Below are 23256 nucleotides of genomic sequence, written 5' to 3'. Positions count from 1 at the left end.
TAATGTCGTATACACAGCTACAAAATGTGATTTTGCTTGATTATTGTTTCTGTACTGAACTTGTTACTCCTACCTTTTGAATTCTAACGTAGGCATATAAGTTATTGATGCTGGTTCTTAAGACACCTTTTCCTTCTGTGTTTTTTCGAATTTTTTTATTATTTTAACATTTACATTAATACCTCAGGCATCCAAAGTATGAAGGAACATAAATTATGTAGTATACCAAAAAATGCCTTGTTTGTGACATTTCTTGCCTTCTTAATGTGCTTTAGACCATCAATTGTCTTGTGCAGTGAAAGGGTGGGTACAAAGTCAATAACTCTATTAGTGCTACTACAACAACAGTACAAATCTATTTTATGACAAACAAAAAAAAACATTCCGTAAAAAAAAAAGACAAAGAAAAAAGACAGTCCAAAATCACTGTGAAATGAATGTCAATATGAAAAATCTCAGGAACATTTTATGTATCCCCGATTGCAGATGCCAAAACCATTAAACTACATGATAAACCCAAGGAATGGAATATCAAGAGCTACCTTTGCTGCAGAGGATAAGTTTATTAGAATGACCAGCCTTAGAAGCTGCTGATTTACAGCACCTTAGATTAGAGCGGACACGTAAATACTTTAAGTAGTATAAGGTTTAAGTGGTAGACACTGTAATAATAATAAAATAAAAAAAAGAAGTTATGTCCAAACTTTTGACTGGTACTATATTTTATGCTTTTGCTAAAATTCACTGTGGATTAATTGGGAGAAACACCCAAAAGTATACTGTTATTTATAAAATTTACTATCGGACGTCATCCAGAAGAGGATGTTTCTCTTTTGAGTCTGGTTCCACTGAAGCGTTCTCCCATGTGTCATCCCAAGATTTTGCTTGCTTCATTCGTCTCTGGCATGTTCATTATGGATCTAATTCAGAATTTCTGTAAATATCCAGTTTTATATTATATAAATATATACGATGATCCTTGCTGTAAGGGGCTAAGGCTTCTTCACATATTTAGATACCTTTTTTTAAAAATATACAATAACCAGTACTAGACCTACACACAGCTTTTGATCTTTCGATAGCCTTGAACAGAGGCAAGATCTCAAAAAATGGGGAACTCTGAAAGAGAATATACTGTAAATGTATCTTGGATGTTGTAAAAGCTTCGGATTTAATAATATACCCAGTAAATGGGAGCTTCAATGAAGTTAGGATAATGCACAGAGATTAATTCAATAAAACATACTCATGATGGCGTTCCTTTCATTTCCTTTGACTGACTGTACATTAGGCTGTTGCTGATGATGGGAGTGCTTTTCTGCTGTGGAGCCGGCTTTTTCATTCGCAGACGTATGTACCCATCTCCTCTGAGCGAAGAGCCTGCCTTTAACGTGTCATTTACCAGACACCCTGTGAGCACACCAGGTAAGAATATACTATAGTATCTACACACAATCTCTCATAGATTTTAAGTGTTACCCAAGCTCTTATTAATCACACTACATCAACATTTCCCAACACATACAAGATTGAAGCAGAGCGAAGAGCCATACTGTAGCTCTGAAAGTGAGGCAGACATTTATTATCGGTCCTATACTCTGTGGTTCAGAGAGCCATGGGCGTGAGATATTTCCTCATCAACTGCATTCCACCCCTGCAGTTCATCATCTCCTTTGTTTCTGTCCTTCCACACATTTCTCCTTCTCTGCATGCAGGATAAGCAAGAACTCTCAGAAAAAGCCTGTGTGATTTATAAACAAATATGGCACCAGCATATGGTCACCACCAACTTCCTGCTGTTCAGAATAGATGAGGTAAACACTATTACTGAGCAGCAGACTTTTGTAACTGCACATGAACACAATTCCATACCCATCATTTTAGCTTGAAATAGTGAATTTATTATAGTAGGATAAACTCTCTATTGTTTTTAAGTGCTCAAATATCCAGACCCATTGGTGTTTATTTTTTAGAGCATTATCATATCCACTTCCATGGTGTTTTAATTCTCATCTTTTCTCATTTCAGTGTTGAATTCCAATAATGGATTCATTAAATATCATATTCAGCTTTCAATTTAAATTCAGCCGTAGTTTATTTTTTGGATAAAATGTCATAAACCCTTTACAGACTGGATTGGTTTTACATGGGGAGGGTGAGCTAATTACAACATGAGTGTGTCCTAGTGTGTTTCTGGGTTTTTTGTCCCGTCTCAATCTGTCATTTCGGTATTTTTTCCGAAATCAAATTTCCGGATTTGGAAAGATCATACCATATCTACTATGAAATGACCAGTTCAAATAACCCCAAGTAATGAAATGTCATCTGAGCTGATACTGATATGTCAGTAAGATTCTGTGATATACTGTGGGAACAGAGGATTTATGCTTTTTCTTCCGTTTGGAAACACTTCAGGAGGCACTCTTATTTCTCATCTTCCACCAAAAAAGCAGTAAGCGAATAGAGCAGTAAAATATTCTACAGGTATATTTGTTTTGGACTTAGGAACATATGAGTTAATAATTGCCGCAGATAAGTATGGGCCGCGGTTTTACGAACATTCGTAGATCCGTACGAATTGTGGAAGTAGCTCACATTTATTGTACAAAAAATAAACATTGCAGGGCACCAGATACGCCAGACGGTAAATAATCTAATTTTGAAAAATACTCAACAAAACAGAGATCACAGTCTAATACAGTGGAGACAAAATGACATTCGGGATTCCCCCCACGATTTGAAGGCGCAGGGACAACACTGTTACATTTGACATGTGTGAGATTCATTTTCCTAGGCATGTTTAAGGTTTTGGTGACATGATCGCAGTGTACAAATTTACATTGTATATTCGTGTCAAAAAAGTGCTTACAATAAAGATCAAACAACCAGTCTGCATTAATATCAGGTGTACGAAGTATGCATGGAATTGTACGTCCAATGATCATGAACACATCATGAAGACACGTCTTGTAATCCTTTGTGAATTGATTGTAAATACTACAAGCAATAGTACTGTACAGACATTTACTAAGAAACTTAATTCCACAATAACAGTTTTTTATTCATGTAGATTTCTACATGTGTTTTATAGTGTATTTTTTAATAATACTGTACAGTTAAGGGCAAAAAAATCGAAATCCCATTATAGACCAGTGCAATAACTTCATCACAAAAGGCTGAAAATAATGTCATTATTATTATGTACAGGTAATATACGCATAGTCAGAAATGTATCTATACTTTGTGAAAAACAGCATTTTTTTTTATGCTTTTGAAGTGATAAATAAATATTGGCAATATTTATTCATCACTATATGTGCAATCACAATGTTATTTCTTGGTCAGATTTTTTTTTTTTAATTCAGTTTTTTTATATAATTTAGTTCAGTAGAAGTAACTTTAACGATGGGGAGAGGAAAAAGACAAAGGAATTTGAAAATGCATGAATGCACACTCTAGATTAAGGAACATCTGTGAAACAGGCGCTCAGTCTCTGGTAATTTTTTCATCTTGGGATTTCTAGTCTTCCTAAATTGTAATTTATTATTCATCATTCGTAATTCATAATATTTTTGTTTTATCATCATCTGATTTAGTTTGTTTAGATTAGAGAAACATTGCTATGAGTAACACTATGCCTAACTGTAATATAACTGTAATAGCTACTTTCTGTAATACTTACTCTATCTTCATACTAATCTACCAACATATCTCGTGCCAATTATATGCATGGATAAAGAAAAGCATCCAATTATGTCATGTACAGTAAATGTTTTTTACCCTTTCTTTCATTAGCGTTCAGAGACAAAATTAGGTCATTGCCTTTCCATTGCGTTTGAAACATGACTATATGAAAAGAGGAAGTGAGTGAATTGGGCTTTGTCATTATCGCACTCGCTCATGTGGAAAACTGAATTGAGCTTTAATAATGCAGCGCAGTACCTCATTCTGTTCCTAAGGTTGGACTGTTCGTGCATGCTCAGTGGTGAAACATGGAAATCTTACAGGGTTTTTTTTTTAAACTAATTGTACCAGTACATTCATTCAGTTGTACAGTAGAACTATAGCTGATTAACTGTCAGCACAGCACTAATTTGCTCTTAGTGACACCCTGTGGTTGTTCACCAGCACCCTGCTCTCATCACACACGACCCCTGTTAAGGCAGACTGACCTCATATACTGTTTAAAGTAGACGTCAAATGTAGGAAATAAATATTACAGTTTTGAAAGGAACTAAACTACACACTTACTCACTCATTCACTCATTCATAGTTTATACTGCTTTATCCTGCATACAGGGTCTCGAGGGGGCCAGGAGCCTATCACAGGAGGCTGGGTACACTCTGAATGGGGTGCCACTCCAAGACACACACTCACACACTCATTCACACACTAAGGCCAGTTTTGAAATTTGGAAACCTAATCTTCATGTCATTGGAATATATGGGGGGAAACTCACCAAGCGTCCCTGTGCACACAGACCACGAGGCGGGAATCGAACCCTGACCCTGGAGATGCAAGGTGATAGTGTTTCAGTGTTTTCAAAACAGGGCTTTATTATACTGTATAATGTTAATTTATTTATATTATTCATCCTTGATTTGGTAGATCATTGTTCTGGTAAAATAAACAACCCCACAAAGTCTGGTCTGTTGTTATACATTGATTTACATTAGAATACAATGGTTTCAGTGAAAAAGCACATCATTGTGGATTTCAGGGAATCTACAGTAGCAGCAGGGAACATATCAATGAATATAACGTTTGCGTTCAAATAGTCTAACCTATTTACCAGCTCTATCCAGCCTACTTGTCTGTCTTTTGTGCACATAAAATTGTTTGCCAGCTGAGCTCCAAGCTCCTCCCTACACCGTCACTGCCTGCATCTAGACCCAGTTCTGAACTCTGGGCACGGTTATTATTGTTATACGCTAAAGCTGACTTTATACTGCATCCCAAATGTGCTGTTCTAAACAAAACTTGCACATTAAAAACTTGCCACTCCTGCTACAGTGCTCAATTAAAAGCCAGCATTAAGAGAATGACCTAGGATTACTCAAAACTGGCAGCCACAAATATAATGGTGGCATGGGTAAAACCATAGATTGTATAAAAAGAGCAAACTCTCTGTGAAGTTTTTTGAAGAGCGGTTTGAAAGTTCCAATGTGGGAACTCAATGTGGGAATTCTTCGCCATCCTGACCAAAACTATTTATTGTACCAGGCTGTTGTTGTAAAGTTGGCCATTTTAACATTGGGGTCTATGGGATTTTGACTCACTTTTGGGGGCAACTCCCATCAGACATTCAATGAATTGCATGTTTTGGCTTTACTTCTGCATTGGCTTCATTGTTGGGACCTTGGGGAAAACACAAAGCATAGATTTAAAAAAATATAAAAATATTTATGGGACCCTCTATGTGCACCAGCCAAGATTGATAACAATCAGAATTCACTAACTGTCCTAAATTACACATTCATTAGATGTTCTTCATTGTATAATTGAACTTGGAGAATTCACATAGCCTCATACAGAATTGAGACAATATTTCATTGGATTCATCTTGTCCAATGCAAACAGAAAATAATTAAACACACCTGTAATCACCAGTACATGAGAAGCTCGAGTCTAGCTCTGATTACTTATCCATAGCACTTACTGTACTGAATACTTTGAAACACACTATGAACACGTTCTGAAAATTACTGATATTTCAGTTACTGATGATGCATGTATGTTTTTTTATAGTTATGTGAGTAATATAGGGAATGAAGTTGGTGAGGTAATTGAATGTACAGTAATTGAATGTAATTGAATTGCACTTGGATTTTGTTGAAAAGCAGCTTTATAAATTTTGTATATACGTACACTCCATCCTTCCATTTAGGATGCCTCTATAGTCCAACCAGGGACCGTTGAGGCCAATGGTGACTATTGTGTTTATTCCCATTTTGTGACCATGGTAGGTTCTCCAGTTAACATTCACACACTTATTCACACACTCTAGCCAATTTGGAAACACTAGTTAGCCTAATCTGAACGTCTTTGAACTGTGGGAGGAAACTGGAGAACCTGGAGGAAACCCACCAAGCATGGGGAGAACATGCAAACTCCATGCACACAGACTCAATGTGGGAATCGAACCCAGGCGACAGTGCTAACCACTAAGCCACCTTGACACCATATACAGTACTGTATACTGTACATACTGTATATCCAAAATTTGTATAGCTGATTTTTGACAATTTTTTAACACACTAGAGGTGTCAGTGGCAAGAAAAAACTATCTGAGACAATATAAGAAAGGAACCAGACTTAAAACGAATCTATCTGGGTGACCCTGGATATAGTTATAAATAATGCCCTACTATAAGTGGGTGCTATTATGGTTTCAACATTAGGTTTATTTTATTGAAGTTATCAAGTAATCTGTGAGACTTGAGTGCAAGTGTGAATTGTACATGGCAGGTGCAACCATAAAGATATCATGAAAATTTTATTCCAAAGCCATCAAAGCAGTTAAACTGCTCATATCAATTGTGTTCCAAAATCTTTATGGTTTCTAAATGTATCTTTATGCTGTGTGTACAGTATGGGACCCTACTCAGCAACTGCAAGTAGTTTCCATGTAATGAGTACTCCAACCAGAAGTAGGGCATCTAGATGAATCAGCCAGTCCCTGAGGTCATTGACCCCTTGAATCTCACGTTGAACATTTTGACCATTTAAATATCTCTTGACATCCACAATCAATGACATCTGATAGCAGATTAATTCTCACTGAGAGTCAGTCCATATGCAGGTGTGGTGTCATCTGCAAACTGTAGGAGTTTTCCATAGGGTCCTCTTAAAATGCAGGCAGTGGTGTGACTAGAAATCAGAAGGGGTGACAGTACAGAGTGTGTGGCATTGCAGTGCTAAGGATGAGTACTGTAGGTCTGCAGGAAGTTCGCTTAGCCTCACATTATGTTTCCTGTTTAAGAAAAAAAAATGTTGATCCACTCTGGTAATGAACCTGAAACAGAATCCTTGCATTCGTTTCCTGGGAGATATAATAGAATTGGCAAATGCGAGCAATTCCAAAAAGTGCAGACTGATTGGATTGTATGTAAGATGGGATCTGTGATCAGAAGTCAGCATTTTCATGGCCTTATACTGTATATTGTAGGGGTTTTAGTTCTTTGCTTTACTACGTCATGACCGTGCTACATAGATTTTAAAGCAATGTGCAAAACTGAAAGGTTTAATCACAGAATGAAGATGTTGTCTTTCAAAGCATCTCATGCGTAGCTGAAATGTAAATATGAGCCTACAGCAACATCGTGTGTATCAGTGGTACAACCTTGATTTTTCTATTAGAACTCAAGTTCTGTCCATCTATCTGACCATTTTGATTCATACACATTCACATTCCATACAAACCTAAATAATTATTTTGATTGTGTAAAGCTGCTTATAAAATTTAATTGAATTGAAAGTAATATAATAAAAAAATAAAATAAAATAAATAAATAAAAACTTTTTTACAAATGTCAGAGGGTGCAGAATCACAAGAGCTCATCCTTTAACCCCAGCCTTATTACGATGCAGTAGGGCAGCACAATTCCCGCTAAAATGCGAATCATGATTTTGAATGGGAATTGATAACACGATTGTCTTACACGATTCTCTATTCTTTTTTTTTTTTTTTTTTCAGTCAAAACATTTATTGCGCTTAGCTAAAAAATGTGCTGTCCAAACAGGATTTTTAACGCTTATTTACAAATAAATAAATAAATAAATAAATGAATAGTAAGTCCTTTTTTTCTTAGTTTATAACTTTTAATAACTTTATAACTTTATATTTTAATACAAAAAATAACTAGTAAATTGCACCTGTGTGGTTTGGACACTTAGCCAACTACAGTACTTTATCACAGGCCTTAATTTATATCATTTTCATTTTTAGTAGCATAAGGTAAGCCAGAGGTTTTTTTTTAGGTAGTTTGAAATTAAGTACATAGTTTAGGGTATAAAATGTGTTGTTGTTAAAGGTTTTATTGCTCAATCTTAACATACTCCATAACAATCCTCCAAATAAACTGAATAGACTGATTAGGCCCGCCTCCGTGCTACGCCGTAAATGATGTAGAGCGATGAGTGAAGTGATTGAGTTGCACGGCTGAGTCAATTGGCCTAATTGGTGAGTTAATAGTGTTTTGTGTTACCCAGTGTGTGTAACCTATAAGTGTGACTGATATACTGTAGCATCTAGGATGGTTGTCCAGTGAATAAGTGAACATGTGAATGTAGTGTGATTTGCATGCAAGTAAACCATTAATTTCTGAATCACCATAATTTAAAAATTAGATCCTCTGTATGTACTGTATAAAATCGAGATTTTTGTATGTATGAATGTATGTACAGTATGAATCGAGTATTTATTTATTTTTTTTAAATAAGTCCTACAATCTAGTCTTTGCTTATATAAAAAAATAAGATGATCTGCTGTATAATCGGAATGCCTCAGGGCCATGCAAGGGGACAGTCTTTGTTTTCGATTGTAGTATTTTAGTGCAGCAGTGATCAGGCGTTTTCCATTCCCTGGTGGCACACGTCATGATGATTATCTCTTCTTCTGCCCATTATATCAACAGGCTTGAGGAGGAACAGTAATGGCAGCCAAAATGCTAAAGACATTTCCTCACCGGGAATATACGTTTATATTCCTAATATAAAAGCAAACATCATTTTAATGTTTTATATATATATATTAATGTTTTTCCTCCCAGCTCTATTCTATCTGTATAACTATGTGGCAATGTCTCGGTGGAGCCACCACCTGCAAAGTCTAATAATCTTTTAGAGTTCTGAAGGCATAAAAACGCCTTTATTGGCTTTATATAGAGAAATTGTCAAAGATAAAATTTTACTTATGGTTCTTTAAGCAATAATAATGCACTGCAGATATAATGTAGCCTTAAGGAAAGTAAAATGACAAAAACAATGACAATAGCATGAGAGTTATTGGTATACTATTGTTAGAGCCTTTAGCTTGAGATCTCTGCACTTCCCCTCAGTGAAAACAAACAAGGGCATGCTCTCCATATGTCTTGCCAACCCTGGTCCTCCAAAGCTGCAGCCCGGCATGTTTCCCAATTATCCCTGCACTACTACCTGCTGATGACCTAGATCATGTGTGTTCAGTCAACCAAAAGCTGGAAGATACTAATTAACTTTCTTTCCCCACTCCACCCTCATCTAAGATGGTATCTTCCAGCTTTTGACTGACTTAACACACCTGATCACTCACTCATCATCCATACTGCTTTATCCTGTATACAGGTTTGTGCGGACCTGGAGTCTATCCCAGGAGACTTAGGGCACAAGGCGGGGCACATCCTGGACAGGGTGCCAATACATCACAGGGAACACACACACACTACATACAATTTGGGAACCCCAAATAGCCTAATCTGCATGTCTTTGGACTGTGGGAGGAAAATAGAGTACCTGGAGGAAATCCACAAAGCACAGGGAAAACATGCATCCTGCATACACACAGAGGGGGGAATCGAACCCAGACCCTGGAGGTGAATGGTGGCAGTTGCCACCCCTGCTCTAAACTGAGGACATCTGTCCCCTCTGTAGAGCATGAATCTTCATTATTAGTTAACATCATAACATATATATCAGGACTTTATGTATTTCTACTGTTGTTGTCAGTCTGACCTTTAGTAGTCAGAGAGTAGTAGTCTCTAGAATACACATGTACCAGTAGCAACAAAAAAATGCAATATAATGTTAGCAAGCTGGAAAACAAAACATATTTTAAAACCTAGCAAATATCAGCATTTTTTTCCTCCCAACGTATTCCAAGCAACAGTAATAAATAAACTAAGCAATAGTGATATGATTCCCTACTTATTAATTAGCAGCTATTTTTTAGCAGCTATGTGTCCCACCCACATACTGTAGATTTCTTTTAGCTTACAAGCCCAAGGCTTATGAATTCACAGGTCAAGGAAAGTGAAGGTATCCAATACCATAAACAAATATTCCTCTATTATATGCCAACATTTTTAGGTGACTTATGTATTTAAATAACAAGAAGTAAAAACTCATATATGCTTCAGTTTACCCTGTAGCTCTGTAAGTAGGTCTATTAAGATTTAAATGACTTCATGATTCACGCTTAACTGCCTTGTCTTTGACATCACAGTAGGCTGTGCCTACAATGTCTAGAACAACAGTAAGTGATGCAGAAGTAACCGAGAAGTCATAGCTAAGCTGTATTTTTGTGAAAAGGTGTGGATATGGATCTCTAACATTACCAAAAGCACTGAATAAAATAATAATTTATTTATTCAATTGACTTTTGTATGACTTAAAAAACAGGTTCATACCTTTTATGGTTTCGTAATGTTTTTGGCAGTCATATTGATTTATTCATTGCACATTTAGGTTTGTTTTTCCGGAAAATTGGTGTTTTTCAAATAATTATTCGACTTTATGCACTGTGTATTTGTGCATTTTACAAGCAGCTAAAACAGTTTCACTTCCCTTCACAGTTTCTCAGCAGCCTGGTATTCAGGGCTATGGTGACCCTAGCGTTGCCATGACGATGCCAATGGCCCCTGCCTACCCGGGCCAGCCCAGCACAGCCCACATGATGAATTCATATCCACCACCACCTTCCTACTGCAACCATCCTCCACCATCTTACGACCAGGTCTTCAAGACCACGGAGAAGAAGTAGGTCCAGATGTTCATCATGGCACACCACACTGCAGCAGATCAGAGATCTGAGTCCCGACATAATGCTGCCAAGAACCTCTGGCAGCAACCATTGAAGCAACTCTTGGGTTGCTTTAAGTGGCTTGTTTTATGTTTGCGTGCTTGTTTTAGGATACAGCATTTTTTCTGTCATGTTCATTGTTCAGCATTTTATAGGTGGCCAGAGCTGCTTATGTCTGACTTTGTATTGAAATAACGTGCATTGACTGTGTATTGAAGTAACATGAATATGAAAAGAACATGATTTTTGGGGGGGGATGAAAAGACATGCAGAACATGAACCTGCGCCTCAGAGTTTTCATAAAGGAGCTGGGTGGAGGCGAAAGATGGACATTGGCATACCGGAAAGAAGGTGGAATTAAATCCAGTTGTCATGTTTTTACAGTTGTTGCAATTATGCGAAAGAAAATGACAGTTATCTTTGAAGGACACCCTCCCTTGGCAAGTCCATTGTGCTGCCTGGGCACTTTGCAAACCTGAAGACTTGGAACTGAGAAATCAAACCATCTTTACTAGGGACTGCAGCAAGGTCTTCGTTGTGTTTGAACAACAGGAACTCTTTAGCAAAAAGTGATAAAGCAGAGAATTTCCCAAGGCAACTGAGCAGGTGTGATAATAACCAATCGGAAAGGACAGCACACCTTTCAATCCACTAATCAAGCAGGTCAGCACAGTTCATTCATCCATTCCCCCAATCCATTATACATCAGAGACAATTGGCTTTTGTAAGTAAAGGTCTGATCTTGAATTAGCTCCATCTTCAAATAGCTTGATGGTGATACACAGCTAAAGTCGGGAGTTAACATACAGTACACTTAAGTTAAAGTCATTTAAATTGATCACTGTTTGTAATTTTTCCAACAGTCATTTTCAAATTATTTCACTTATAATTCACTATATTATGATTCCAATCAGTCAGAAGTTTACATACATTTATTTGACTGTGTGATCTGATGAAAAAATGAAACTATTTGGCCATGATGGCCATTGTTACGTCTGGAAGCTCCAACTACATCATCCCAAACATGAAGCATGGGGGTGGCAGCACCATATCATCACCGTGCTGTGCTGCAAGAGGAACTGGTGCACTGGTAACTCAGAAGGCTAGGGCACTGAGTTACTGATTGGAAGATTGGCGGTTCGAACACCAGCTTCACCACAATGCCATTGTTGGGCCCTTAAGCAAGGCCCTTAACTCTATCTGCTCCAGTGGCCCTGTATCATGGCTGACTGTGCCCTCTGACCCCATTTACGCTGGGATATGCGAAAAAAGAATTTTACTGTGCAGTAATGTATATGTGACCAATAAATGCTTAACAAAAGAGATGGCATCATGAGGAAGGAAGATTATTTGGATTATATTAAAGCAACACCTCAAGACATCAGCCAGGAGGGTAAAAATTGGTTTCAAATGGTTGTCTTACAAATATACATCGACCCCAATCATACTGCCAAAGTTGTGGCACAGTGGCTTAAAGGCAAAAAGTTGAGCCTTCAAAAAAGTTAATAATCAAAAAGCCCTGACCTCAATCTAATAGAAAAGTTGTGGAAAAAACTGAAAAAGCATAAGCGAGCAGGGAGGCCTACAAACCTGACTCCAGCACCTTATTGTAAGAAGCTTGTGAAAGACTACCAAACAAGATTAACCTAAGCTAAACAATTTAAAGGTAATAATAAATACAAATCAATTGTGTGTAAACTTCTGACCTACTGGGAATGTGATGAAAAAGAAAACTGTAATAAATTGTTCAATTACTATGTAATCTTTTTCTCAGCTGTATTTGAATAAGGTGTGTGTAAATTTTCAACTTCGCTGGTAACTGTTGAGGACAAGTCCAAGGGTAGTCCATTTGTGATGCCCAGCATGCAGCCATTTCACTGCCATACATAAGCTCAAGCCACCATGCTGTAATCTAAACATTATTTCACTTTTTGGTTTCCTAATGTAGTATTGGACTTGCCATTTTACCCTCGACTATAGAGAAGGTCTCGTGATCCTTAGTGACTTGTTCTGATCACAGAAAAAAAAAAAAAAAAAACTGCTGTACCCAGGACCAAAAACGTTTACTCAAAAGCACACTCTTGATGGATGGAGACGAGAATTACAAAGTGCACAATTAATTGCTAATATAAACTGTTATACTCTGAACTATTTTTAAGCTTTGAAGTTGAAAGAAGTGTGCAGCAAATCTAGGGTGACACTCAGCTCTAAAATTACAATAAATTATTGTTCTTGTCACAGTGGTGTCAGCTTTCTTTGACAAAAGGTACAGTAATAAAAAAACTAGCATTTGATAGTGCAGCCTTTTCCTGGGATAAAAGCGTAGCACCAGGTTTAATATTAACACTTCACCTTAACGATGACATGCCTTGAAGCCTAATGTCAATCTTTTATCAATGTGAAAGAAACAGGATTTTTTTTAAATGGATCTTTAAAGAAAAAAAAAAGTTTCCTGCAAAGTTTGAAACGTTTTAACTAGAAAGTTTTGAATCAAGTTGATAATGCATGAGAAGGCGTTATGAGGAAATCAAATTTTGGAAATGGCAACATGTGCTATTTTAATCTTTTGTTGATTATGTACATTTTAATGGCTGTTCTATGCAAAGTAAAGATCGAGTCGGTTACATGTACATCTTGCTTAGTTGTGATAGGTGTGTGTGCTGTATCACTGTATCAGACTTGGCTGAAAGACATGCAAGTTACAGGTGTAAGTGCTAACCAAGTATCAAGCCTTCAAAATTTAGCTAAAACACAAGAGTTTCTGTCCTTTATCTAAAGAAGATATACTGTTCTGTCATATTGTATCCAATAAACTGTCATTGACATGTCAGTGATCAAGAACCAGTGTCATGCTTCATGTCTAAGATGATTCATGAATACCAAATTGAAACTCTCTTATTAGAAATGTGCTATTTTTCCACCCTAAATTTGTATGCAGAAATGTATGTGAACATGTAGACAGTGAGAGGTTTAAGGTTATTTATGATGACTCAATGCACCTCAATTGTTTATATTCAATTCATAAACACAGTGGGCTGTGAAGGTTTGAGTTCGAACTAGCTAAAGTGCTTCGACTGTATGATGCATGCTTTTCCAATATATTTTTTTTATCCTAAATTACACTGCAAAATTGTTAGCATCTTAGCATGTTTGCAAGTGAAGAATTCTTAAATCTACCCAAATGGAGCGGCACTGGAGTGGTTAGCACTGTTGCCTTGCACCTCCAGGGTCCGGGTTCGATTCCCTGCCAGGCTCGATTCCCGTCTCTGTGTGCATGGATTTTGCATGTTCTCCCCATGCTTGGTGGGTTTCCTCCGGTTTCCTCCCACAGTCCAAAGACATGTAGGCTAGGCTGATTGGCGTTCCAAAATTGCCCGTAGTATGTGAGTAAGTGTATGTGTGTGCGCCCTGTGATGGATTGGCGCCCTGTCCAGGGTGTACACCGCCTTGTGCCCTAAGCCTCCTGGGATAGGCTCCAGGCCCCCGCGAGCCTGAATACAGAATAAAACGGTATAGGCGATGAATAAATGTAAACATATGTCAAGAAATTATAGATAGGTTTGGCTAGAATCAGGAATATTTTACTTGCTGTCTTTCACTTTTTGCAGTGTATATTATTGACAGCTAATGTAAAAAGTAAAAGATTAGAAGTATTTAAATGCATTTCTTTAGTAGAGTGTGCACTCTAGCTGATACAGACTTTGTACCATATGTGCTCTCGGACTTTTAAACAGCACTCTACCTCTAGGTAATGCAAATTTACCTGCATGGCAAACAGGTTAACTGATTATTCTAGATAGTTGTTAGACTGATTGGATCCATCTGCTTCTAAGTTATACTGCAAAAGTTTAAAACTAGGTCAACAGTGAAAGATTTGAAAATGTTTATTGGCTCTTGGCAATGTTCAACAAATTTTATGAAGGGTTTTTCCTCAAATTATACTGTACATTCTTTTGCTTATAAAAATGATCAGTATTGACAACAACAACAGCTAAGAACATTCAACAATGTTGAAGCTAAGGACAGACTAGCAGTAATTCTGCATGAGTTTTTTTAAAATAATGTTCCATATTTAAAACTAAACTTGAAAGTATCCTGTAATGTTTAATAGAAGTCCAAGTTCAAAATATGTACCTTGAAATTCTAAAAGACATTTTCTACTGTGACACTGATGTCTAGTTCATTACATCATTACCACTATACAGTCTGTGCATGCATGAGGCGGTCACATAAAAACCTTAAATATATCTTAAAATCAAAGAAACAACATTTGTAGTTGCAAAAGTAAAAATAAACTATGTATCCAGCCCCTTCTACTTAAAATAATAATTTGTTTATTGCAAATAAATTAAGTTTAAGTTGTTCCTTGAACTCGTCATAGACTTAACTAGTGAAAATAAATGATTTGCCATTTGTTGCTTAATATTTGTTCAGTGCCATACTTCAGTTTGTTGTTTTTAACTGAAAATCTAACCAAAAACTAAAATTTTATCTGAAAATTAATAGTAAACACAAGGGGTGCAAAGTCAACTAGAGAGTCCTTATGGTAATTAAAAGTAAAAAGAAAATAAATAAATAAAAAGCCTTTATTAAGTCCTTAACAGTCTATGCTGAAATCTTGGAAGTCACTTACAAACAACCCTTAGCCAACTACAAGCTCATAAAAATCAATATAAAATGTCTTACTGTTATGCATTTGTATTGAAATATAATTAAGTACTGTATTATTATTGTGATTTTGTCCACAACACAGTTCCATTTGGCCTTTAAATAATTCTTAGTTTAGTTCACATGCTGCATTTGGCAGGTTTCTCTCCTAAATGAAAATCTCTTCTGTGTATTTGTAAATAAATTGTTTTTACTGAGTTTGAGTCTTAGTTTTACAACTTGACCATGTCCAAGAATCAGCTATAAATCTCAACACTTTCAGAATTTAATTCAAGAGGTTAAATAAAAAGATTCAATTAAACATTTAGGAGTTCTCCTCTATTTTCACAGACTCACAAGGATTGGAGAATTGACTTATAATCAGTTTGATGGTTGGTTGGTTTTGTTTTTTAGTTATTTCATGATGGCATGGTAGCTGTTCATGAGGAGATCATTATGCATCAACAGAGATTCCAATGCAATTCAACTCCAATGAAATACCCCTTTATAACATCTAGCATCTAGCCAAGGACGCATTAAGGGAAATCACTGTCAAAATCTTTGATCAAAAGACAGGAGGTTCATTGATGTAAATACAGATGGTTAACCCAAAGATCCATCAACTGGTAATATTCAAGAACAGAATGATTGGAAAACAATACAGAGAAGGAAAGGCGAGGCTCATATTTCAAAACATACATCATCATCAGGAAACATGATTCCAAAGCATACATTAACATCATCATACAACATGGTTCCAAGGCACACCACATCATCTGTCAATGGACACATGGTGGAGACCGTGTTCTAGCATGGACATGTATGACTGCCAATAAAACTCCATCACTGGTGTTTATCGATGATGAGACTGCTGATATAAGAAGCCGAATGAACTTAAGTGTAAAGTTTCTGCCACGATTCAGTCAATTGCTGCAAAACTGACAGGAGGGCACATCACAGCACAGATGGGTAATGACCTAAAACATACAGCGAAAGCTACGAAAGAAATGGATGGTTCTTAAAGGGCAGAATCAGTCACCTGACATCAACCAAACTGAGCATGCTTTTAACTTACTGAAGGTAAGGATAATGCCAGCAGCAAACATTGTAAAAATGGCTATAATTCCTAAATTATTAATATCATATTTTTGTTAAACCTCTTGATTATTATAAAAATTCACTTTTTGACCATTTTTGAGTTACATGGGGTCACTAATGTGTGTATGTGCAGAAAAATGTGAGAAAAACATCCCAACCCTTATTTCCTTTACATTTGCAAATATTTTCCATATAAACACTCGTGATGGGTTCAATATTGGGATGAAAAAAAGGTGGTAATTTGGTAAAGACCCTCCTCTGTCTCAGGGCTCAGTTTTTTTTCCCGTTTATTTTGTTCATCAAAAATGCGTATTTAAAACGGTTAGAAAACTCCCAAACATGAGTGGGTTAATTTTCCAGTCAATTATGGTCTCTGAATCTTCAAAATAAAATGCACCTCATTTGTTTTTTGTGAAAGTTCATTTTCTTAGCCAGTCAGATCCCAGACACTAAAACAGCACTTAATATTTGAACTTGATTGTTATATTCACAATAAACTGTGGTGGTGTACAAAAGCAAGATTATAAAAATTAGGTTGCTTACCAAATACGTATGGACCTTAACGTCCGTAACAAAAATGTTGGCAAATGGTTTGCAGTGGTACACGGAAAAATAAACCAAAGATTTTATGTTTAAAAAAAAATCATCTTTTGCACGGTAAATGCACCATGCCATCCCCTTGTGCCTTGTAAATAATAGATTTTAAATTCAGTCATGAGTTTCAGTTAAAGCAGCCAAATTTATTGTAACATTCAGAAACACCATTGCTTCTCTGTGTGGTTCATTTTTCTCACAATCTTTCAATGAGTGATGTATGTAAACATACAGACACTTAGGGGCATCCACACCGTTGTGGATGTAGACGTTTAACTAATATTACATATGTTAATTATTTGAGTAAAAGCGTACACAAGCTTATTTCAGCCATCCCCATGCATAGACAACAAAGACAGGACTGAAACCCAAGAGACGAAGACAAGGTCAACTGAAGCGCTGCAGTACAATCAAAACACAAGCATGCAGCACAGAGACCTAATTTCAACTGAATACAAAGCTGTGGAAGCAAAAACATTCATCAGTGCAGTGAAAGAGGCAAACAAAATGGAATTTTTACATAAAAAAGCTATAAAACATCACAGACGTGATAAAACTCAAAGTGACTTGTTTTATAGTTATAGGCAGAAGGTGGGGAGTTTCCCTTTTTTCCCCCGCATCTGTGCAAGTTCTGTGGTGATGTTCAGTGCTGGAAGAGCTTGTAAGACACCTCAGAACTGTTCAAAAGTAAAAGTCAGTGCTCCCAGAAGCCACAGGTCAAAGTTCAAAAGCAGGAAAGCAAGAAGCCTCTGGTTGGGCGAGGTCTGAGAGGAAGTGGATCGCTCCAGCCATTCCTGTGAGAGACAAAGACAAAATCCAGGGTTTTAAAAAGTCCGCCTGAACACCAGACGTCTGTTTTGTCACACAATGACAGATTAACCCACATAACATGAATACACTAGGCCTTGAGGCAAAAATATATAACATCATTATCAAATGCTGAAGGGTGTATAAAGAGAACTAGTTTAAATGCGTCACCTAGTAGGGAATTTCAAATGCCTTTTTGGTCATGGCATGAATGGTCTACACTCTCAGCTTGGCCATGAGTGCTACACAAATGCAGCAGGTGTGAAGAGTCATACTGACTATTATGATCATTAAACTGAAGCACAGAAGTGGCTGTGTCTGTAACAGGGAGGCTGGATTATGCTTCTGGTATTGAGTGTGAACAGTCGATGAAAAGGCTGGACCCGTCTCTTTAACAACGCTTATTTTGCACTGCACCACTTTGTGCAGAGTCTGCAGAATGTTGTGCAATCCTGAAAAATCTCCATTTTGTTGTATGCCTGAAGAATTTAACATGTTTCTGAATAATTTTTTAATGCGTTGCTGCCTAAGGAGGGACTGTTGCACAAGCACATAGCCATTTCAGCTTTCTGCTCGTCCACTAAAATAAAATAGGTGCCACTTTCTACAGTACTAATAAATGAACGAGGTTTATTGGCGGATTGTTTTTTTATCATACATAAACTATAATGGTAATTGAATACCTATTCATACAAAAAGACCTATGTGCTTTTTTCCCCCCTCAAACAATTATTCGCTAATAAGATAACTGCAAAAATAAACAGGGGCACAGCAGGTGTTCTCTTTAAGGTGGGCCACTGAGTAAATAATTTTTTTTTTCTGTAGTATAAATGAGCAAAAAGTTGCTTCACTACAGTATTACCCAGCACGTTTTTGAAAAACAACCACAACACGTGTGCATGTCTCGGGGCTCATGCCTACTACTAGCCTTTCTAAAACTACTCAGAGGAACCACTCCACCAATCAGTGGCCACCACTACTCAGACTGAGGAGCAGAAAAGAATGTTACTATGGCAACAATAAGGTGAAGTAGCAGATACAGTAAATAGTCCCAACTCTTTGGAAGTGGAGTGGAGTTTGCTGGCAGGCTGGCGTTCGGCCCAGAGTGCCACTGTGGTGCCGTGCGGATGGACTCAGGGCCATGTCGTGCCTGCTTGTCATACAATGGGGTAGTGCAAAGCTTTTAAAGAACCTAGTAAACCCAGATCTAGCATGCACAATAAAAAAAAACAATGGTTTGTGTTTAAGTTGAACCTGTCAATTGATGCCCGTTTAGTGTGTCTTACCTATCTTTATCTCTTCCATTTCTACTCGCTCAGTGAATGTAATTTCTAATGCATTCAGCCCTCTAGTATAAAACCGAGGACTATATTACTGATGATAGCTCAGCGTGCAGAACGACATAAACCAGACAAAGGAAAGTTTACAGAAACCTCAGTCTGTCTTTCATTTTCCCCAGACATGAGTAGGTCTGATTACGCATAATTTAAAATAAAGAGACCATGTTACTTTATAGTTAAGAACGCAGGCAAAATGCCTAATAACAGCGTTTTCGTAACTGGTCTTTGTTAAATACATGAAAACATAATTAAAATAGCCGAAGGCCGTCTGGCTCGAATGAGGTGCAGTATTTATAGCTATCGTTTCACATACTTAATTCTTTAGAGGATTTAATGTCCGATGCTCTAAATATTATTTGCGGGTGATGTGCATGAGAGACGGGCTCCAAAATTTACCTTCAAAAAGGGAATATGGTCGGTCTGGAATACGGCAGCCGTGCGTTCCATAGTCTAGACACCACTCCGCAAACTAAAAGAAAATGCAAAGAAAAGTAAGAATAAATAACCACAATAGCCTGTATGTGTGTATGCATGTTAATGCAGTTAAATCAGCCACAAGTTAAGCAATCAAATAAATTGTTCTGCATATTAAAACAATGTGAAATTGTACTGTACACGTCAACTGTGAGTCAATGGTCCAAGAATTTTACTGGCAACACCAAAATTTACTATCACTCACTCATTGTCTATAACACTTTATCTTGTATGCAGTCGGAGGGCCACACACTTGATCACATACTACGGGTAATTTGGGAACGCCAATCAGCCTAATTTGCATTTCCTTAAACTGTGGAAGGAAACCATACCCAGAGGAAACCCACCGAACACGGGAAGAACTGCACACAGACCCCGAGACAGGAATCAAACCTGGAGGTGCAAGGAGACAGTGTGCCACTTAGCCACCGTGCTGCCCCAAATTTATTCATGTAAACTAAATGAATGAGTGACTGTGCATAATTGTTTGCCAAGGATTATTCATAGGCAATAAGAATTTAACTGGACATCAAGTCAAAAGTTTTCAAAAATATACTATGCGTTAGAAAACAGTACTGGGAAATATTTTTTAAATTAAATATTAATTATTTACATTTTACACATGAAAAAGAAAACATTCTCCTTATACATTTCGACCTAAATGGTGGTTTCCCACTTTCTGTATGTACAGTACATCAATCAGCTGTTGTCTACTTTATGTCTATCTGCCTAATATTGTGTAGGTCCCCAAATACCTGATGAATAATACCTCTGACCCATCAAGGCAAGGACTCCACAAAATGTCTAAAGGATGTTAGCAGCAGATCCTGTAAGTTGTGAGGTTGGGCAGGCAATGGGCTTGCTTTTTGTAGCACATCCCAAAGATCGGACAGACTGTGTCCTTTATGTTCTTTAAACCATTCCTGAACATTTTTTTGCAGCGTGGCCAGGCACTTTTATTCTGCTGGAAGAGGCCACTGCCATCACCAAATACCGTTGCCATCAACTTGGTCTTAAAGAATGGTCAGGTAGGTGGTGCATGTCGAAGTGACATCCAAAGGAATGACAGGACCCAAGGTTTCCAGCATAAAGTTACTAACTTTTTCCCCCTATAGTGCATCTTGATGCCATCTGTTCACCAGGTAAGCAATGCATGCACACCCAGCAGATGAAAAAGAAAACATGACTCCGACCAGCCTGCTGTATTCCATTGGCCCATGGTCCAGAGTGATGCTCATATGACAGTTGCAGGTGCTTTCACCAGTGGACAGGAGTCAGCGTGGGCAGTCTGGTCATTACTACTAACTACTACATACCAGGAACATCCCACAAGCCAGGCTATTTTGAAAATACTTATCTATTCATCTCAATTTGTCCTATATATCGTGCTTCAACACATTATCTTTGAGAACTGACTGTTCACTTGTTCACTTATTTTTTTATACGCAATGTAAAGAGAAAACAGCACAGCTCAAAACCAAACACTAAACAACAACTTTCTGTAGAACAAAACTAGCTTTTAATATTGTGGCGTGGGCGGGGTTTTGATGGGCTACCATCATGCTTTGCGGGAGGGATTGTTTTGTGTTCACCCTGTTGGGAAAAGGTGTTTAAGTTAGTGGCTTCGGCCGAAGGTGTGTGTGTGGTTAGATGTGTGTTTTATGGAGGTTGGATGTGGTGGTTTTGTGTTGACGTGCTGAAAAGAGAAATAAATTACTCCCAGCCATTTGCATTGGGCAGCAAAGAAGCTCACTCGTCTCTCCAAGTTCCTGCGTGGCGGTGAAAAACGCTACATTTGGTGTCAGAAGTGGGATGGAGAGAAGCGGGTTGAAGCGCACCCCGGAGGAAATCCGGAGGATTCAGGAGGGTCGCCGAGTAGCAGAGCGGCTGAGGAGGAAGAAAACCCTCCCTGACGGGGCCAGCGCGAGCAAGGAGCGGCGACCGGAGCGGAGCGGCGCGCTTCGGGTTCCGGCGCTGGATTTCGGAGGGGATTCCTCCAGCGACGCAGCGCAGGAGCGAGCTACAGCTCCGAGCACCGCCAGCCGACGAGGCGACATGCAGCTGCGCCTGCCTGCCTACAACGGCGCCGTCGAGCCCCACGCGTTCCTCGCCCAAGTGGAGCTAGCCGCCGACTACGTGGGTTGGTCCCCGGCGGAAACCGCCGTCCGGGTGGCCCTCTCGCTGGAAGGCGAAGCGCTCCGGGCGTTGGAGGACCTCCGGGCTGATGAGTGGAAGGACTGGGCGAAGCTGCGGGAGTCGCTCCACTTCCGGTTCGGCACGGGTGACCGTAAGGAGGCTGCGTGCGAAGAGCTAGCGACTCGCGAGCGGCGCGCCTCCGAGCCACTGGGGGCATTTGCTATGGACTTAAGATCTCTCGCGCGCCGGGGCTACCCAGAATTTGAGCACGCCCAGCAGGAGGAGCTAGCTCGTCGCGCGTTCCTTGCGCGAGCACATCCGGTTAGCGGCACCGGCTTCCCTATTTGAGGCGCTGCGCGAGGCCGAGCGCGCCGAGCCCATCATGGCTGAATACCACGGCGGAAGAGCGACGCGATCTCCCGCGGCTCGGGGCCGCGCGGTAGGTGATCCTAGCCGGGGACAGGGCTACCCGTCGCGGCTAGGCCTCGACCCAGCCTCCGAGTTTCCGCGACGACGCCGAGGCCAGGGACCGTCGGACTACAGCTGCAACGTTCTTCGGCCCGAGGACAGGATAGGTGCAGTCATTCTTTCTCATCCATTCTTTGAGGCAGACATAGAAGATGATTGTATTTTGGGGTTAGACATTTTGCAAAGGTGGGGTGCGGTACTAAATCTCGCGGACGGGACTCTGTGCGGTAACTTCGGGTTAGCTAGGTTGCTAGTGCCCAAAGCGCAGCCGGACGTGTTAGTAGCACGAACCAGGGGGGCGGAACTTCCGGTGGACGCGCCAGGTAAACATCCGGTAGCCGACCGAGTGAGGATAATGGCCGAGCTGATAGAGCGTAGCAGTGTGGGGCTAAGTCCGACACAGACCGACACCGTGAAGTCTCTTTTACACGAGTTCGCGGACATTTTCGCGGTAGACGAGCGCGAGTGCACTCATACCAACTTGGTGCAGCACACCATAGATACGGGTAACGCAGCTCCTGTGCGGCTACATCCGAGATGGCTCCCATTAGCTAAACGGGCTATCGCCGAGCAGACGCTGCGGGAGATGGCCGACTCGGACGTCATAGAGCCAGCGTCCGGGCCGTGGTCTTCGCCGGTTGTGCTTGTGCAGAAAAAAAGACGAATCATGGCGGTTTTGTGTGGATTACCGGCAGTTAAACGAGGTAACGCGTAAAGATTCTTATCCGTTACCGCGAATAGATGATGCGCTTGAACACGTTGCTGGCTCGGCGTGGTTTAGCTCGCTGGATTTGCGTAGCGGGTATTGGCAGGTAGAACTCGCCCCGAAGCACGTCCTAAAACGGCGTTCTCGATCGGACAGGGGCTGTGGCAATTTCGACGCATGCCATTTGGCCTATGTAACGCTCCAGCTA

General features: G+C 39.2%; 2 protein-coding genes across 2 annotated transcripts in view; one reads left to right on the top strand and one right to left on the bottom strand.

Moving 5' to 3' along the window:
- The window catches only part of vopp1b (VOPP1 WW domain binding protein b), a 51954-nt gene extending 38335 nt beyond the window's left edge, over positions 1-13619 (top strand). Inside the window, exons 4-5 of the mRNA XM_053495351.1 lie at positions 1292-1425; positions 10552-13619. Of these exons, the coding sequence (XP_053351326.1) occupies positions 1292-1425; positions 10552-10739 (322 nt within the window). The 3' untranslated portion in view covers positions 10740-13619. The remainder of the gene's footprint in view (positions 1-1291; positions 1426-10551) is intronic.
- Positions 13620-17238: 3619 nt separating this feature from the next.
- Positions 17239-23256, bottom strand: part of lancl2 (LanC lantibiotic synthetase component C-like 2 (bacterial)) — a 41368-nt gene continuing 35350 nt past the window's right edge. Inside the window, exons 9-10 of the mRNA XM_053495388.1 lie at positions 19661-19733; positions 17239-17911 (exon numbers count right to left, since the gene is read on the bottom strand). Coding sequence (XP_053351363.1) covers positions 17835-17911; positions 19661-19733 — 150 coding nt within the window. The 3' untranslated portion in view covers positions 17239-17834. The remainder of the gene's footprint in view (positions 17912-19660; positions 19734-23256) is intronic.

The sequence above is a fragment of the Clarias gariepinus genome, chromosome 4, assembly GCF_024256425.1.
Source record: "Clarias gariepinus isolate MV-2021 ecotype Netherlands chromosome 4, CGAR_prim_01v2, whole genome shotgun sequence".
Taxonomy (NCBI): Eukaryota; Metazoa; Chordata; class Actinopteri; order Siluriformes; family Clariidae; genus Clarias; species Clarias gariepinus.
The sequence above is the reverse complement of the archived record's forward strand: the minus strand, read 5'-3'. Positions and strand labels throughout refer to the sequence as shown.